General features: G+C 40.6%; 2 protein-coding genes across 2 annotated transcripts; both read right to left on the reverse strand.

Moving 5' to 3' along the window:
• Positions 1-890: 890 nt before the first annotated feature.
• Positions 891-1,838, reverse strand: LOC121172177 (olfactory receptor 5B17-like). Its single transcript, XM_041004019.1, has one exon. The coding sequence runs from the start codon at positions 1,836-1,838 to the stop codon at positions 891-893; it is 948 nt and encodes a 315-aa protein (XP_040859953.1).
• A 14,194-nt stretch (positions 1,839-16,032) lies between these two features.
• Positions 16,033-16,980, reverse strand: LOC121172176 (olfactory receptor 5B17-like). Its single transcript, XM_041004018.1, has one exon. The coding sequence runs from the start codon at positions 16,978-16,980 to the stop codon at positions 16,033-16,035; it is 948 nt and encodes a 315-aa protein (XP_040859952.1).
• Positions 16,981-20,402: the final 3,422 nt, after the last annotated feature.

The raw sequence follows: 20,402 nt of genomic DNA on the forward strand, positions 1-20,402 counted from the left end.
TTTCTTTTCATATTGTATGCAGATATTTAAATGTCACATTGAATCCCAGAAAGATGTATAATTGTCATGTGGTAACTGAAAGCTTTTTTAAATGTTAAAGAAAATGGTAGTGTTACCAAACTAATGTGATCATTATATGTTGCTTGTGGTATTGAAGTGTCACAGTATACCCCCACAGCAATGTACAATAAGAAGGAAAAAGAGCAGACCCAAATATTTCAGAGTGGTTTACTGCTGGGAAATGGAAATTTTGTTGCAATTAATATCACCACATTTATAGATAAAATGTAGAGTTTGAGTCATATGATTATGGTAAGAAATCTAAATGTTTTCTGTTTTTATGCTGATATGATTATTGTTTAGATATTCATACATGAGCATGCTTCTTTTTCGAAGTAAGTCCATAATGGCTGACATAATACCACATACACTTGCTGGGTTACTTATATCTGGATAAAATGTTCAATAAAAATGCACACACTTCATTAAATGAACTAAACAGACATTGATCTTATATATTCACATTAATCCATTTCCGCATCCAAGAAAGTACTTTCTGCTTTATCCACGAAGAATAAACCTATCATTTAGTTATTTCATTAAATAAAGCTCTACGATTGAAAAAAATATCATGTTACAGATGAAGAACCCAACTTTGAGGCAGGTGAATATTTAGATTTTCACTCAAGGTGAGTGACAGATCATGGATATGCTTGGTCACGAGCCTGTGAAGATGTTGAAAATGGTACAAGAAGACTGTAGTCATGAAACTAATCCCAGCTCTAAACTTCCCAAATTGCCACACATTTGTCTATCTCAATGTCCAAAGGCCATGAACATTTAGCTTACTCTGTTGAGTAGACAAGCGTATCGGTGTAAATTCTACAAGATCAAAAAGCTGAATTGAGAGGGTGTTTTACCTTCTCCATAACCTTCTTGAATGCGCACTTAACCTCTCGATTTCTCAGACTGTACACTATAGGGTTCAGCATGGGGATGATCATGGTATAGAACACGGATTCCACCTTATCTTGGTCCATGGAATGACTGGAACTGGGCTGTAAGTACATGATGATGACAGTCCCATAAAATATAGACACAGCAGTGAGGTGAGAAGCACAGGTCAACAAAGCCTTCTGGTATCCCTCTCCTGAGTGCTTCTTAAAGATGGTGATGAATATGAACAGATAGGAAATTAGAATAATTAGAAGGGCAAAAAAGATATTAAAACTTGAGAGAAGAAAAAATATCAGTTCGTTGATGTGTTTGTCAGAGCAAGTCAGAGTCATGATTGCTGGGATGTCACAGAAAAAGTGATGGATTACGTTGGACTTACAAAAGGACAGACAAAATGTGTCTGCAACATCAACAACAGCAGTCAGAATGCCAAAGACATAACAACATATGATGAGACGGGTACAGGCATTGGCTGTCATGATGCTGGGGTAGTGGAGGGGTTTACACACTGCTGCATAGCGGTCATAGGCCATTGAGGCCAAGAGGTAGTTTTCCACAGTGATAAATAGTAAAAAAAAGAACATTTGAGCAACACATGCATTGTAGGAGATGACCTTGTAGGAACCGACAAGGAACCCATCTATGACCTTTGGAGTGATTGTTGAGGAGTAACAGAAGTCCACCAGAGACAGATTACTGAGGAAAAAGTACATGGGGTTGTGGAGGCGTGAGTCCAGCAGGATCAGCAGAACCATTCCCAGGTTCCCAATCACAGTGAGGAGGTAGACGAGGGTGAACGTTACCAAGAGTGGAACCTGCATCTCTGGGGCATCCGTTAGTCCCAGCAGGATGAACTCGCTCACCTCCGTGATGTTCTCCATGGACGTGGTGCCTTGTAGCAAAGGAGAAGAAACACGCTGAGGAACAAAGTGCTGAGTCACAGACTGAAATGTACAGGAAATACTGGTTGAAGCAATAATTCAATCTTCAACCTTCTTCATCCCTGAAACAAGGAGTGACAGTGCACCTTAGTTAATAACTGCTAAAAAAGTCATAAACATGTGAGGAGGAAGTATCGTCATGACTGATTTTCCCCAAGTATGTAATGTTGTATGTGTGCAAACCAAGTTTCAGAAAATTTGAAGTATTGTCAATGGTCACATACTTAAATTGAATGCACCTTCCAAATGAGATCTAACAATTTTGCTCCTATATTTCACACATGTGAGACACTATTTATCTATAAGATCATGATGTTAGCTATCATGACCATTTTATGTAGAGAAACCATTGGTTGTAAAAGAGATTAATAGTCATTGTAAGGTGTATAGCAGCCAGTTCTGTGTGTAAACTAAAATTGAAATGTCAATGAAGTAGTCATAGGATCTTGTTAAGAATTAGCGTTTTTTAACATATTGATTACTCAATACCATGGAAATTAATTCCATAATGTTGTAAATTGTTGTTGATGTTTTGTTGGGGCTATCAATTGATCCAGATAATATTCTGCCAGCTCAACCTTCAGACCAGCTATGGTCTCCCCAAGAAACCATTGAATTTATCTGGACAACTTGATGCTGGACTCTATGCTTGGTATATGTATGCAAAGAAAGACTCTTGACTTAATTTGAACTGTCATACTGCAACAAGGTGGAGGAGTCCACCATGGCAGGAGGTATAGAGGGGTTGGGGAAATCCCAGAGCCTGTGAAGCTGTGTCATATAATGCAACGTAATTAATAAAAACTGAGATTTATCAGAGATTAATTAAAAGAGATTAATTTGTGAATTTTTATGGAAGTATTGTTTGCAAAAGTCAATAAATAAGAATTCATCTTAATTTTATTCACTATAACTTTAAACAGTGTTTCAGTTCTACCAAGTCTAAGGCCTAGAGTTGTATGGTTGAATAATTTGCAAATAAATGCATCGTAGATGGCAGAAGGATAAACGCTGCATGGGAGATCGGGACTGCCAGAAATCAGTTAGAAACTAAGGTGTCGCATTGATTGTAAAATCTACAGATTGGGAAGAAGTGAATTTGCATCCATCCTACAATCCCTATTCTTAACTACCTGATATACATTGTCCTAAACTAAGCTCCTTGAATTTTATTATATTCATCCACAAGGTTAAGGTGGTGCTGGAAATTGCTCCAAGGATGATTCTGAGAGTGAAGAGAATTCATGCATAAACACACACAGTGGGTGTTGCCTACAATCCGAATGCCTGCAAGCTGCATTACTTTGAACATGCAGCAAGTTTCTTGCATTGGCTTTGTCTTTTCTCACACCCTATTGCTGCTACTTCTCATTCTGTTCTTCATCTCATATATGAGGGTCTGCATCAGATCTTTTTCTGAGGACTTAAGAAACTTAGAGACCTCTTTTGCTTAGTAACTTAAGATTCACATTTAGGCTCACGCTGGACATATGCCCCTTCGAACTCTGACTCCTTCTTTTTACTCTACTTGGCTGCATCACAGACAGTGAGAGCTGAAAATTCACAGCCTGACAGTGACACAAATGTGCAGATCACTTTCATTAGTGAGCACAGTATTTCAAATCATTGTATTAGTATTGGAGCCTTGGGGAAAAGCATACATTTTTTAATAGCCACTGCTTACTTCCTTCATCCTGGTCTCTAAATAGAGTAAACGCACTCCTCAATTTCACAGGTACCTGCACAGTAATAAACTGATCCCAAGATGAAGGTACAATAAGTCCAAAATGAGCTCAATACATGGAATAGCATCTGTTTATCATCCATTTATGCTAGCTTCCCTCAAATGTGCTCATAGTACTTCAATCAGTCTAAGCTGGATGATGCAAGAGAGTATTACAGCACATATTACTAGCTTGGAATAAGATAAAAATTAAAAAGGTCACAACCAGCAACCCTAGTGAAAGAGAGAGAAAGAAAGGGAGCAAGAGAGAGAGAGAGAAGATAGGTGGCAATTTGAGAGAAAGAGAGAAAGGAAGAAACATTTAAAAAGATATCTTTGAAAAAGAATGGATGAACAATTCTGAAATCTGTCTTCTACTAAAAGAGCATAAATTCAGCACCATCAAAATCACTCTTTTGAGCCAATGAATTCACTCTTTTACATGCCTAAATTACATTATTTGTTTCTTCAATTAAACAACGTACCTGCTTAACATTTTAGTATATAACTTATGTGTGCATCTAAATGTGTCTATTAACATGTAAATACATGAAGATACAAACTTTATTCCTTGTGCCTATGTTGATTAATATTTCCCTTTTCGGCATTTCGAAACTCTGAATCAGTTTCTTTTGTCATGTGAGGCAGCGTATACACAGACTCCAGCAATTACAGCGAAGGTGCTGTGACAGTGGTCATTATTCAGGCCAGGACAGCAGGTATGAAAACATCATAGTGTATGTAGCTCGTTTGCAGCAAAAGAGACTGTTGAAATCGACACACATCAAGATTGCATGCCCATTCTGAAATTAAGAAACTTGAAATGAGGTTTAGATGGAGATATAAAAGTATCTAAGTGAAAATGCCTTCAATATCTCCCGAGAGGAATAGTAGCTTAATCGTACAGTCAGTTTGTTTCACAGCAGATACACACACAATAAGTAGAGGAACAGCCAGGGGGAAATGTACAGTGAATCTCCACGTACATATGTATAAAGTGCACTTTCACTTATAAAGGAAGGATTTGGGAGTCTATGTAACTCTCTAAAAGTCATAATAGATCTAGCACAACAGATTCAAAAATTGAAATTTGTTTCAATACTTCCATTCACCGGGGTTTACATACCGTATATCAGTGTTCTACACACTTGGAGAATGAAAGGGAGAAGCAGGAAGCCTGTTGGTAATTTTATGCTGAATTTTCTGGAGTCTCATCTGCAGTTTTAACCACTTTGGTGAACTTCTCATTAATGACAGACTAACATGCATTGAATAGGGTGAGTTTCCAACCTCAACATTCAGAGCAGGACCTTGGTTCTTGCTGTCAAGGAGGGCAGCATACCATGGCATGAATACTTAATGACTGTTCGTCTTTCTAAATAAAGTGCATTTGTGTTTGAAGTTCATGTGTCAAGAAAACATGCTCAACCTCATCTGAGTTCAAACATTTCTAGAAGATGAAGCTGCCTTACCGCTTCAACATCCATTACATGTTCCAGTGCCGGTGTGTATGGTAGAGTGGAGAGGCTTACCTTGTCCCGTGTAAAGGAGACACAACCCTGAATCATGAGACCAACGTCAGGAAGTTATCCTCTTCACACATCTTCCTTCTTCCTTCTGCTTGTCACATGCTCCAAACACCCTGAGGCATGGGAAAATGGAAAGAAGATGGTAATATAAGTTTAAGCACCCTCTCTCTTACAACATGGACTTTACGAGGTGCTGAAAAGGGTTATTCAGCTGAACTGGGTTTGCTGATTTGTGACAGAAATGACAATAGTAATTCTCCTGAGTGCATTGGTGAATTGTGTACAGCGATTGAAAATGTTACAAGACCTTAGTCAAGGGGTACCTTTTTACTAGAACCCAATATTGTCTTGACTGCAGTGTGTTTCACCTGAACAAGTTTTCAGAGTCACTGCCAACACTCAGTTTGTGGATAGGTTGCTGTGTTAACAGCATGCCAAGAAATGATGGCCAGAGCCCCTGTGGCACCGGGCATCTCTAAAAGAGTGTCATGCTTAATCACTGTGGGATTTCTGAGCCAGATGAAAATTGTGCAGATTTTGAGCTCTCAGGGGAATGGGGTCCTGTGAGGTCCAACACCTCTCATGCCTCATATCCAGGTAAGAAGCAATTAAGCTGCAAGGAGAGGCACAGCGTTGTGTGTTGATTGGCACACACAAGTCTTGGCAGCACTTGTTTCTCTTCTTGTCTCACTTTTTAGTATGGGGCCATCTGCATACACCAAGACAGTATTGCTTCATTGATTCACATTCATTATCATTGCTGATGCTGGAATGTATTCTCAAAAATCTATTTTGCTCTCTACCTAATATATATATATTTTTTTAGCTTTTGCATTCCTTTAGGTGTCATAACTAAGTATTAGTTTACTAGAAATATTGCAAAATTTCTAAAGGCTAGCCCTATGCTCTTTTTATTATTATTCTCATTCTTTTATATATTTTTCTTTATTATTACACTGTATATATACAACTATGTACTTCATAAAAACATTTCAGTAAATGCTGGAGTCCATATGTGACACCTTTGCCATACGTCTAGTGACATCATAGCCAATATCATACCATGAAGATTTTGTGCTGACACTGGTGTTGACAAACCTATGGTACTATGGTTATATGAAAGTGTAGTACATCCAGGACACAGCATTGTGGCCTAGATGCTAAAGAATTTGCCAAAACGCACCAGGGTCATCACATATGGCCCCCGGTTCTAGTTTTAGAAGCCCCGCTTCATACCCAACTCCTCTTGTGGCCTGGGAAAGCAGAAGAAACTGTCCAAAGCCTTGAGACCCTGCACCCATGTGGAAGACCAAGAGGAGGTTCCTGGCTCCTGGCTTTGCATTGGCTTGGCACTACCCGTTTGGTCACTTGGCAGGTGAATCATTGGACTGAACATCTTCCTCTCTGTCTCTCTTCCTCCTGTACATTTGATTTTCCAATAAAAATAAATAAAATAAATAAATCCTCTTGAAAAAGTGTACACATGCGATCATGTACAGTACATCATGCTCAATGATATAAATGACTGTTCCTAGTTTATTAATTAATTTTAATATGGTTTATGATACTTTGAATGTGCTCCTTTGACTGTAAACAGTGTGCCATAGTCGTGCACCCTGTGTTTACCAAATTTCTCAATTCCCTCAAGAGCCACAGTTCGTCTCTGACATATGTTATGTAGGCATGTGCAAGCACACTTCCTTGATGTCATCACAATGATAGCATCACCAAAAACATTGCTCAAAATGTAGGTCTATCACTTCTCAGAACGTGTTCCTATCCTTATATAACACACAACTACACATATGTTTCCGTGCATCTGTCACATCTCATAAAGATATTGTACAGAATGGGAGAAAATATTTGCAGACTACATATGGAAGGACTGAAACAATAATAAAAAGGGCAAGCAATCCAACTGAAAAATAGATGAAAGATCTGACTAGACATGCCTCAAAAGAAAGCACACAAATGATCCATAGCTCGATGCATAAGTGTTCAACATCCCGAATCAGCAGGGGTAGCCAAACAAGAACTACACAGCACTTCACTCTTGCTAGAATATCTAATATTGAACATATTGAAATATTGAAGATTTTAAGCTCCAATGAGGATGTGGAGAAGTGAAACACACAGTGTTGGTGGTTGTCAATTAGGACAGTCCTATAGCTCATATACAATAAGTTTAATATTTATTTCATAACAAGTACTCAACATTTATACTGCTACCATACCTAAATGCCTGCTACAATTATTTCACAATGGTACTTCTGTGAAGTGACGAATACAACAGTGAAAATGGAAAATATAGTAATACTAAAAAGCACAATAAAACTCATTAAAGTCATTGATGATTGAGAGAGTGAAGGGAAAAATTAAAAGGTAAATGTCAAGCTGTGGAAATAATCAAACCATTTAGAAAACTCCCGGGACATTCACTCCAAAAATACGTTAAGGCTTTGCTTCTTCAGTAATGTACCAGGATTGAACACAAAACCTAAGTGATTAGCAGTTAGATAAACACAGTCTTGGGAACACTGCTACAACTCTTTGAATTCTGATTTCATACTCTGCAAAAACCCAGTTCCCAATTGTATTGCAAATGTGTGAATTAACCTCACCAGAAACAGCTCAGGGAGAAAGCTGACCTATTAGTGACAGAAATCTGTACACTGTGTGTTAGCTGAAAGGTTACAAAATAAAGAAAACTGTACAAACCACTAGAGAGATGTCCTGTCTATGGCTGCACTCCCAAATGGCCTAGAGCCAGACCATGCAGGAGCCAGGAGCTGGGAATTCCACCTCTTTCTTTCCAGCAGGTAGCAGAGGCCCAAGGACTCTGCTGTCTTGTAATCCCTTTCCAGGCACACGAAACCAAGATCTGGACTGGAAGTGAGCAGTGAGTGACACAAACAGACACGTCCACATGAGATCCCTAAACCACGAGCAGCAACTGGACTTGATGCATCACAAAACCAACCCCGGGCTTTTCCTTTCTGTGGATGTTGCTGTTGCTGCTGTCGCTGTTGTTTGTTGAATCTTTATTTATTAGAGACTTAAAGCTTTTCGCAATAATGTAAAAAGAAAGTTAACTTAAATAAACTACTAAATTAAAACGTAAATAGTCATTTCTTATCTATCATCAAAAAACTTGATGGTAGACCCTATCCTTCAGAAATAACTACGTAACTGTCAATAAGCTTTTCATTGAAGTCCTGAGGTTCTGAATTAAAAGCATGAAGAATGGACATTTTAGTAGTATATTTTTTAAGATATTTTTTTATTACAAAGTCAGACGTACAGAGAGCAGAAGCGATAGAGAGGAAGATCTTCTGTCCGATGACTCACTCCACAAGTGAGTTTAATGCAACACTCCTGAGCAGATCCGGTGCCAGGAGCCAGGAACTTCTTCAAGGTCTCCAACATGGGTACAGGATCTCAAAGCTTTAGGCTGTCTTGACTGCTTCCCAGAACACAAGCAGGGAACTGGATGGGAAGTGGAGCTGTCAGGATTAGAACCGGCCCCCATATGGAATTCCAGCGTGTTCAAGGCAAGGACGTTAGCCGGTAGGCCACGCCACCGGGCACTTGAGTAGTATATTAAATGTGCCATGTTTAGTACTGAACGAATTCACTGTTTTCAATGCTCATCATTCACAGTTACAATCTTTTTCAGTTAACCATGCAGCATGTGTATGAAGTAATTTTATATGTAAGACAGCTGTAGGATTTGTATTAAAATCACAATCATAATCACAGATGCTGAGGGTTTAGTAAATTATATTTATTTGTTGTGTTACTTACCAGTTAATCAGATATGATTTCTATGTAACATCATGACATCATTTCATTTGTCTACTTAATGGTGAATTTCTATGAAATTATGTCATCCAAAAGTGAGGAGGTTAAGAATGTGGTAGGCCCTGCCATGATAGTCTAGTAGTGAATTCCTCTCTGGGCCGTGCTAGGATCCCATATGTGCTCCGGTTCATGTTCTGGCTGCTCCACCTTCCATACATGTGGCCCAGAAAGCAGTGGAGGATGGCCCGAGGCCCTGAGACCTGTAGCCACGTGGAGGACCTAAAAACTCCTTACTTCTGGTTTCAGATCAGCTCAATTCCAGCCATTGTGACTGCATGGGGAATGAACCAGCTGGTGCAGAGTAATTCTTTCTGTCTCTTTCTCTTTGTATATCTGACTTTGAAAACCAAAAATGTGTGGGCCACGGGACAGGGCATCTCATGCCTAGATCCCACACACCAGCCACCATGTGCACATGGTGAGCTTTCCCCAGGCCTACCTGGGCCCTGGGAGCTGCTTCCTTGGGGATGAGAACACCAAGGCAGTATGTCTCTGTGACATGGTAGGTCCGGGGCCCACCCACAGCCCTCATTGGGCATTGAATGGGATTTGGGATTGGCGTGACATTGGGCCTGGGGTTTTTACTTCCAGCAGTCTCCCGGCTGCTGGTGGGCTGCAGGACAGGGCATCTCATGCCTAGATCCCACACGCCAGCCACCATGTGTACCTGGGGAGCTGTCCCCAGGTGGCCAGTGCACCATTTGGTGCAGGCTCTGCCTGCTGGCAGGCCAGCCCAGGAGCTCTGTGGTTTTGGGTCTTTGAATCGCTGCTTAGGTAGATCCAGGTTGAACCCACTGTGCTTCTAAGGTGTGAGTCAATCCCAAAGATTCCCAATGACAGTAACTCTTCCTTTGAAGAACCTGTAATAACTTAACATTGCGGAGCAAAGAACACCAGTTCATGCAAAAGCTAAGGCTCGGGGCTTGTCCAGCAAAATATCCTATGACCTGACATGATGATGGATCAGCAGACTGGTCACATTAGGCAGGGCCATGATATTAACCAGCACTCGAGAACCATATTCGGGGGTATATTCTGTGGGGGATGCGTGGGCCACCCCCTGTGGAAATTCTAGCCCCACTGGTTAGCTCAACAGTTTGGGTGGTGATGATCTAAGCCAGGTGTGACCAAGGAGCCTGCCATCAATCACAGGTAAAGGAACCCACAACAGTCTGGACTGGTCAAGGCACCATCACCCAAATGTGCATCCTGAATAGGGTGTGGGGTGGACTGGGCTGAAAGATTTACCAGCTCATGCATGGTCAAATGGAAGGCCAGACTGCACCGGACACTGACCTAAATGCCAATGGCATGTATGAGAACTGGGTCTGGGAGTGGATCAAGTGGAGGAACTTGGGAAATGCCCATGGCAAGTCACAGCTCCCACTGGTGAACACGTGGTCCAGACCTGGGGGTCAGACAAGCTGGGCAAAGTAGCTCCAACAGCTGCCTAATGTGCCAGTTGGTAATGGAATGGGGTGGACTGGGCAGGACTGAGCAAACCTTAACTCACAAGCAAAACTAGAAACCAGCATGGAGCACAGGTCATGCCAAGCTAAGCTCTTGCACTTACTGGTCTGCATGACCCAGGAACGCTAAGCTACAGTGTCTAAGGCAGAGGCCGGGATAGGTGAGGCGCTGTGCCAACCTGAGTCAGAGCAACCACTGGCATGCATGTGATCTATTGCTGGGAACAGACCTGGTTGGGGAGCAAGGGACCAGCTTAACTGGGTTGAGGTTCTCACCAATGGGAGCATGGGCTGGAATCGGGGCTGCGTTCTGATCTGGAAACGGTTGTAGTCTCCCTTGGCACAAGTGTGGACTGGATGCACCAGGCCAGGCCAGACCCCAACACCCTCTGATGTCCTGAAGGACCAGGGTAGATGTGGGACGAACTAGGCTAGGTCTCTACCCCTACTGAGCCATGTGTGAGCCCTGTGTGGGTTTGGACGAGCCATGGCTGGGCTGAAACATCCAACAGCAAGAACCATATTGGGTTGAAGGCCAGTCAAGAAAAGCCACTGTTTCTGCTAGGACAGGAGGTACACTGAGTAAGGCTGGCTCATGGACCCACTGGTATGTGCAAATCTGGCATTGGGAAAGGTTCTGATGGAGGAGCCTGGACAACTCCTCTGCAAGACACAGTCCCTGCAGCTAAGCGCAAGGTGCATGATAGGAAACAGCCCAGAATAGGCCATGGAAAGTTTCCCACTGGCATGCATTTGTCATGGGTTGGGGGCAGACCAGGCTGAATAAGTTCACGTCATCCACTGGCAAATCTGAATACCAGAACAGAGTGTGGGTCGAGCCAGGATTGGATACAACAAAAACCAGTACACGATACAGAATGCCAAGGGGAGGTTGCCTGTACCAGATGTGACTGCAGCACCCAACCAGTACACACGTGAGAACCAGGAAGGGAGGAGGAGGGAGTGCACAGGGGGAATAACAGGGTGCGAGTCTCCTTGCCAGACAACTACTCCCACTGGAGAGTGTGGGCTGGGGTGAGGGCAGACCAGACTAAGCAGGGCTACAACACCTGTGGGCCTCATGTGGACTAGAGCAAGGAAAGGCCAGGCTGAGCTGATATTTCTGACTGGTGCTAACAAAAATTAGAGTGGGTAAGGGTTGTTTCGGCTTAGCCATAGCATCAGCTGGCACAAGCTGGCACTGGGAGCTAATTCTGTCAAGTCAAACCACAGAACCACATGAAGAGTGCATAATCTGGGAGTGGGAGAGGCCTGGGAGGGAAATAGTGGGCTCCCCCCTATTGGCTTGCCACTCCCACAGGAAGGCATGAAAACTAGGACAGGGGCTTGGGTGGCTAAACAGAGAGACACTCAACATCCATGAGGGCTGGATAGTTGAGCTGGCTAGATAGAACTAAGCTTCAATACCCATTGACATGTATGAGTGCCAAAAGAGATGTGGGACAGACTGGACTAGTCTGCTACACATTCTGGCCTACCAATGTAGGGGCAGGAGCTGGTGGGGGTTATTGTGTGTCACTCTGATGGGTTGCAGCTCCCACTGGTTTATCAGAGGGCCGAATATGTGCTGGGCAGAACCAGGCTGGACTGCAACACCCATTGGTTCCAGTGGAAGTCGGGGCTGAAAACAGAACCAACCCAGCAATTGCAACCACCAGCTGATTGGGGCCATGGATTGTGCCGGCCCCTGTGCTTGCTAGAACACACAAGAATCTGGTCTGGGAATACCTCAAAGTTTCTTTGGGGATCTCCCCAATTGAAATGCCAGATTCAGAACCATAACCAAGGAAAGACAGAACAAGTCAATCAACCACCTCAGCTCTTTGTCAGCAATGAAATACTGGGCAAATGGAGACTCTATGATGGATCAGTAGATTCTTCAATGACCTCATCGTGCTTGGAGTGGCGAGATTGCAGCCAATCATAACTGGTGAACTATCAAAACCACTTGAACAATTATCTCAGAGCATGCCCCACTCCTGGACTTGGAGTTGGTGGGAAACTGGGTGAGGCTTCTCCCTTGATATGCCCCTTTGCCTCAGATACATGAAGGAAACAATGTGGAAATAATAGTCTTACCCCTCCATTATACCCCTTGAACCTTTTTCCCTAATTAGCTATGTGAAGATTGTCAAAAACATAATAAAAAAAAGAAATGAAAATGCATCTTTTAAAAATCAAATATTGCAAGAATATTTCAGAAAAGCAGGAGGATGACGGCCTCTTAAAATACATACTGAAAAGTTTGTATTAATATTTATTTAGTCTCACCATTAGTACTTTGACATATTGGTCCCATTCATATACATGTATTTATGGAGAGTATCCCATGGGCTAACCATCTTTTAGGCACTAAAACTCATGTAACACACAGAATCAACATCTGATAGGCAGGTATTTTTATTAAGATGTGATTTTTAAACCTGGAGAGATGTTCTACTTATCTTAAGATTTGTTTGACATTGAGTTGGATACCCAGGGTTTGGGAAAAGCACTTTGGAGAACTGTAAGGGAGGAAGGATTTTTCAGGAAGGGGCAGAATGTTGTTGAGAATCCTGAGAAATCTTGGAGTCAGTACTGGGTGAATGTTTGGGATTCTACCCCTCGGTCATTTCCAGTGTTTATAGCTCACTATCGTGCACACAGCACTTTCTGAATTTATTTTAATGTTCAATACAGAGTTGTAAAATGGGGATAAAGCTACTTTTCACACAGATCTTTCGTGCAGGTAGAGAATATGCATGAACAGGTGAGCAAATATGTGCCAGAAGTAAATATGGATGACGGACATGAAGACGGCAAGCAGCCTGAGGATCAGAGGTGTGAGGAAGGCAGGAATGATATTAGGAAAAAGTTCAAAGAAATTCCTTGGGATATCTCAACTGACAACATATAAACAAGCATCTGAAATGAGTTTAGGCATAAACTAGGTTAAAAAAACAGCAAATTTAGAGTTTCAAAGACACAGATATACTTAGAGCTGTTAAGAAAAAGTAGAAAAAAAACAATGTAATAGCAAAAGTGTGAATGGTAAGAAAGTGAAAACATAATATAGTTTGAACAAAGGCATGCAAAAATTTTTATTACCTAAAACACTATTAAGTTAGGAAAGATATAATCTCCATAAAGCATGCAAAAGGCCAAAAAATTATGACTATTTTTCCACATTGTTAGTCATGAATAAAAGCACATCATAACCACGAATACATGTCATCTAAGTTACAATCTTTTTTGTCAAAAATGAAAAAAGTAGGGTCCGGCGCAATGGCGCAAGTAGTTAAGGTCCTCACCTTGCATGCGAGGGATCACATATAAGCGCTGGTTCTATCCCGGCAGCCCCGCTTCCCTTCCAGCTCCTGCCTCTGGCCCGAGAAAGCCTTCCAGGACGGCCCAAAGCTTTGGGACCCTGTACCCACGTTGGAGACCCAGAAGAGGCTCCTGGCTTTGGATCGGCATAGTATCGGGCATTGCGCTCACTTGGGGAGTGAATCATCAGACGGAGGATCTTCCTCTCTGTCTCTCCTCTCTGTATATCTGCCTTTCCAATAAAAAAATAATAAAAATAAATCTTTAAAATAATGAAAAAAGTAAAAATCCTTGTAACAATATATAGAGAAAGAAACCCGGTTTGAATGTAAATATTTCAAAGGTTTATTTATTTATCAGAGAAGCAGAGAGATATACAGACAATAGGAAGAGAGAGAGAGGAATCTTTCATTTGCTGACTAACAGCCAGGCTACAGCCAGGAGTCAGGAAGCCTACCCTATTCTCCAACATGTGTGCAGGGGTCCAAGTAGCTGGGTCATCTAATGATGCCTTTCCAGGCTCAAGGACAGAAAGTGTGGCAACCAGAACGTGAAGCAGCCCTCTGTAAGGTGCAAGTGTTCCCAGGTGAAGCTTAACCCAATGCCTCACAACACGGGCCCTAAAGAATGTCTATTATAATAGCTGTAATGGAACACAGTACAGAGGTTTCACCAAATACTTAAGTCGATTTACATATTTCCCAGCAATCCCACTCTTTCTAATATAAAGATATTTGAACAAGCTCATTGTATATGGCATTAGAAGTTGTTTCTTTTCATAACAAAAATCAGGAAGGTCTTACAATGTTTCTCACGATATAGTCCAAGAACTATTTAAGCATTCTTCCATGTATCTAAGAGTTAGAATCTGTATACGTCATAGATAACTGTACTCTCATGATTGTTTTTGCACTAGTCACAGTAGCTAAGATACAAAATCACCCAAACACCAACAGATTAAAAAAAACGTGGTGTATTATTGAATGCTATTCTTCTTTAAAGCAAATATCAATTGCAGAAAATGCAGTTTAACTGGAGAACACTGATGGAAGTAAGTCAGACACAGGATAATTAATACCACAACTTCTCCCTCAAACACAGAATATGATAAAAGCATCAATCCAAAGAATAACCATTACTATACACAGGACAGGGGAGATGGGAGGTCAAAAGAGGCACATTAGTAGGTTCCAAAACATGTGCTAGTGTTTACAACATAGCTGGGGAACTACACTTCACAAGAATCTATTAATAGTTTATGAATACATGGGGAGAGGAAAGGAAATATTCTAAATATGATGATAAAGAGATCAACATGTCAACCACACTGATTCATTTCTTTTCATATTGTATGCAGATATTTAAATGTCACATTGAATCCCAGAAAGATGTATAATTGTCACATGGTAACTGAAAGCTTTTTTAAATGTTAAAGAAAATGGTGGTGCTCCCAATTCTAATGTGACCATTACACGTTGCTTGTGGTATTGAAGTGTCACAGTATATCCCCACAGCAATGTACCATAAAAAGCAAAAAAGAGCAGACCCAAATATTTCAGAGTGGTTACTGCTGTGAAATGCAAATTGTGTAACAATTACTATCACCACATTTATAGATAAAATGTAAAGAGTTTGAGTCATTATGGTAAGAAATCAAAATATTTTCTGTTTTTATGCTGATATGATTATTGTTTAGATATTCATTCATGAACATGCTTCTTTTTCGAAGTAAGTCCATAATGGCTGACACAATACCACATACACTTGCCGGATTACTTATATCTGGATAAAATGTTCAATAAAAATGCACACACTTCATTAAATGAACTAAACAAATATTGCTTTTACATATTCATATTCATCCATTTCCACATCCAAGAAAGTACTTTCTGCTTTATCCACAAAGAATAAACCTATCACTTTAGTTAGTTCATTAAATAATGCTCTAGGATTGAAAAAAAATATCATGTTACAGATGAAGAACCCAACTTTGAGGCAGGTGAATATTTAGATTTTCACTCATGGTGAGTGACAGATCATGGATATGCTTGGTCACGAGCCTGTGAAGATGTTGAAAATGGTACAAGAAGACTGTAGTCATGAAACTAATCCCAACTCTAAACTCCCCAAATTGCCACACATTTGTCTATCTCAATGTCCAAAGGCCATGAACATTTAGCTTACTCTGTTGAGTAGACAAGCGTATTGGTGTAAATTCCACAAGATCAAAAAGCTGAATTGAGAGGGTGTTTTACCTTCTCCATAACCTTCTTGAATGCGCACTTAACCTCTCGATTTCTCAGACTGTACACTATAGGGTTCAGCATGGGGATGATCATGGTATAGAACACGGATTCCACCTTATCTTGGTCCATGGAATGACTGGAACTGGGCTGTAAGTACATGATGATGACAGTCCCATAAAATATAGACACAGCAGTGAGGTGAGAAGCACAGGTCAACAAAGCCTTCTGGTATCCCTCTCCTGAGTGCTTCTTAAAGATGGTGATGAATATGAACAGATAGGAAATTAGAATAATTAGAAGGGCAAAAAAGATATTAAAACTTGAGAGAAGAAAAAATATCAGTTCGTTGATGTGTTTGTCAGAGCAAGTCAGAGTCATGATTGCTGGGATGTCACAGAAAAAGTGATGGATTACGTTGGACTTACAAAAGGACAGACAAAATGTGTCTGCAACATCAACGACAGCAGTCAGAATGCCAAAGACATAACAACATATGATGAGACGGGTACAGGCATTGGCTGTCATGATGCTGGGGTAGTGGAGGGGTTTACACACTGCTGCATAGCGGTCATAGGCCATTGAGGCCAAGAGGTAGTTTTCCACAGTGGCAAATAGTAAAAAAAAGAACATTTGAGCAACACATGCATTGTAGGAGATGACCTTGTAGGAACCGACAAGGAACCCATCTATGACTTTTGGAGTGATTGTTGAGGAGTAACAGAAGTCCACCAGAGACAGATTACTGAGGAAAAAGTACATGGGGTTGTGGAGGCGTGAGTCCAGCAGGATCAGCAGAACCATTCCCAGGTTCCCAATCACAGTGAGGAGGTAGACGAGGGTGAACGTTACCAAGAGTGGAACCTGCATTTCTGGGGCATCCGTTAGTCCCAGCAGGATGAACTCGCTCACCTCCGTGATGTTCTCCATGGACGTGGTGCCTTGTAGCAAAGGAGAAGAAACACGCTGAGGAACAAAGAGCTGAGTCACAGACTGAAATGTACAGGAAATACTGGTTGAAGCAATAATTCAATCTTCAACCTTCTTCATCCCTGAAACAAGGAGTGACAGTGCACCTTAGTTAATAACTGCCAAAAAAAGTCATAAACATGTGAGGAGGAAGTATCGTCATGACTGATTTTCCCAAGTATGCAATGTTGTATGTGTGCAAACCTACTTTCAGAAACAAACCACTCAAGAAATGGTCACTAGAATTGGGCAAACATTTCACAAAGGAACAAGCCCAAATGGCAAACAAACATATGAAAAAATGCTCCAGTTCCCTGGCAATAAGGGAAATCCAAATTAAGACATCAATGAGATCCCCCTAACACCAGTAAGATTGGCCCACATAAAAAAGAACACCAATGATACTTGTTGGCAAGGATGTGGGGAAAAGGGAACCCTACTCCACTGCTGGTGGGCTGCAGGCTGGTACAGCCTTTATGGAAAGCAGTCTGGAGAACACTCAAACAACTCAAAATCTGCATACCATATGACCCAGCAATAGCACTCCTAGGAATGTATCCATAACACCTTTTTCACGACAAACCAACATGCACCCCTAAGTTCTAGCAGCACAATCAGTAATTGCCAAAACATGGAAGCAACCGAAATGCCCATCTGCAGAAGATTGGAAAAGAAGTCTTTGGTTCATCTACTCCATGGAATACTACTCAGCTATTAAAAAAAACAAAATGCAGTTCTTTGTGGCTAAATGGGCCCAACTGGAAACTGTAATGCTAAGGGTAATGAGCGAATCCCAAAAGGTTAGATACCACATGTTCGCCTTAATTTAACCTGTATTTTTTTTTTGATCCTGTCATTGATACTGTCTCAACACATGTGTTTCAAAAAATTGAACTTGCATTATTTTTAACATATTGTTTACTCAATTCTATGTCAATCAATTCCATAACACTATATACTGTTGCTGATGTTTTGTTGGGGTTTTAACTGACCGGGATTTTACTCTGTTAGCTTTGCCTTCAGACCAGGGAAGGTCTCCGTTAAAGTTATCAGGACAATAAGATGCTGGACTCAATGCTGGGTATGTGCTTGCAATGAAGGAATCTCAACTGAACTTGAACTGTGGTTTTGCACCATGGGGGGAGGGTTGTGGGAGGAGCGGGGAAATCCAAGCACCTATAAAACTGTATCACATAATACAATTTTATTAACAATTAAAAAATAAAGACATTAAAAATAAAAAAAAGAAAATTTGAAAGTATTGTCAATGGTCACACACTTAAATTGAATGCATTTTCCAAATGACATAACAATTTTTGCTCCTAAATTTCACACTTCTGAGACATTGCTTATATATAATATCGTTTAATCCTCTTGTCATTTCTGTTAGACTGATCAGTTATCATGCCCAATTTTATGTATGGAAATCACTGACTGAGCGAGAGATTAACCTATGAAATGTTATGGAAAGAACAAAACACAATTATATATATGCTCTAGACCCAGGTATATTGTTTGCAAATGTCAATAAATAAGAATTCATCTTAATTTTATTCACTATAACTCTAACCAATGCATCAAATCTTCAACGTCTAAGGCCTAGAGTTGTATGGTTGAATAATTTGCAAATAAATGCATCATAGATGGCAGAAGGATAAACGCTGCATGGGAGATCGGGACTGCCAGAAATCAGTTAGAAACTAAGGTGTGGCATTGATTGTAAAATCTACAGATTGGGAAGAAGTGAATTTGCATCCATCCTACAATCCCTATTCTTAACTACCTGATATACATTGTCCTAAACTAAGCTCCTTGAATTTTATTATATTCATCCACAAGGTTAAGGTGGTGCTGGGAAATTGCTCCAAGGATTATTGTGAGAGTGAAGAGAATTCATGCATAAACACGCAGTGGGTGTTGCCTACAATCCAAATGCCTGCAAGCTGCATTACTTTGAACATGCAGCAAGTTTCTTGCATTGGCTTTGTCTTTTCTCACTCCCTATTGCTGCTACTTCTCATTCTGTTCTTCATCTCATATATGAAAGGCTGCATCAGATCTTTTTCTGAGGACTTAAGAAACTTAGAGACCTCTTTTGCTTAGTAACTTAAGATTCACATTTAAGCTCATGCTGGACATATGCTCCTTCGAACTCTGACTCCTTCTTTTTACTGTACTTGGCTGCATCACAGACAGTGAGAGCTGAAAATTCACAGCCTGACAGTAACACAAATGTGCAGATCACTTTCATTAGTGAGTACAGTATTTCAAATCATTGTATTAGTATTGGAGCCTTGGGGAAAAGCATGCATTTTTTAATAGCCACTACTTACTTCCTTCATCCTGGTCCCTAAATAGAGTAAACACACTCCTCAATTTCACAGGTACCTGCACAGTAATAAACTAAGATTAAGGTACAATAAGTCCAAAATGAGTTCAATACGTGGAATAGCATCCGTTTATCATCCATTTATGCTAGCTTCCCTCAAATGTGCTCATAGTACTTCAATTAGTCTAAACTGGATGATGCAAGAGAGTATTACAGCACATATTACTAGCTAGGAATAAGATTAAAATTAAAAAGCTCACAATCTAACAACCCAAGAGAAAGAGAGAGAAAGAAAGGGAGCAAGAGAGAGAGAGAGAAAAGATAGGAGGCAATTTGAGAGAAAGAGAGAAAGGAAGAAACTTTTATAAAGATATCTTTGAAAAAGAATGGATGAACAATTCTGAAATCTATTTTCTACTAAAAGAGCATAAATTCAGCACCACCAAAATCACTCTTTTGAGCCAATGAATTCACTCTTTTACTTGCCTAAATTACATTATTTGTTTCTTCAATTAAAAAATGTATCTGCATAATGCTTTAGTCTATAACATATGTGTGCATGTAAAAGTGTCTATTAACATGTAAATATATAATGATACAAATTATATTCCTTGTGCCTGTGTTGATTAACATTTCCCTTTTCGGCATTTCGAAATTCTGAATCAGTTTCTTTTGTCATGTGAGGCAGCGTATACACAGACTCCAGCAATTACAGCGAAGGTGCTATGACAGTGGTCATTATTCAGGCCAGGACAGCAGGTATGAAAACATCATAGCATATGTAGCTCGTTTGCAGCAAAAGAGACTGTTGAAATCGACACACATCAAGATTGCATGCCCATTCTGAAATTAAGAAACTTGAAATGAGGTTTAGATGGAGACGTAAAAGTATCTAAGTGAAAATGCCTTCAATATCTCCTCAGAGGAATAGTAGCTTAATGTTACAGTCAGTTTGTTTCACAGCAGATACACACACAATAAGTAGAGGAACAGCCAGGGGGAAATGTACAGTGAATCTCCACGTACATATGTATAAAGTGCACTTTCACTTATA

Source organism: Ochotona curzoniae, unplaced genomic scaffold (genome assembly GCF_017591425.1).
Source record: "Ochotona curzoniae isolate NIBS_2020 unplaced genomic scaffold, NIBS_Ocur_1.0 scaffold_3171, whole genome shotgun sequence".
In the NCBI taxonomy this organism is placed as follows: domain Eukaryota; kingdom Metazoa; phylum Chordata; class Mammalia; order Lagomorpha; family Ochotonidae; genus Ochotona; species Ochotona curzoniae.

Bases quoted from the DNA above. Each gene is read 5' to 3' on its own strand.
- LOC121172177 (XM_041004019.1), bottom strand. From the start codon at position 1,838: ATGGAGAACATCACGGAGGTGAGCGAGTTCATCCTGCTGGGACTAACG.
- LOC121172176 (XM_041004018.1), bottom strand. From the start codon at position 16,980: ATGGAGAACATCACGGAGGTGAGCGAGTTCATCCTGCTGGGACTAACG.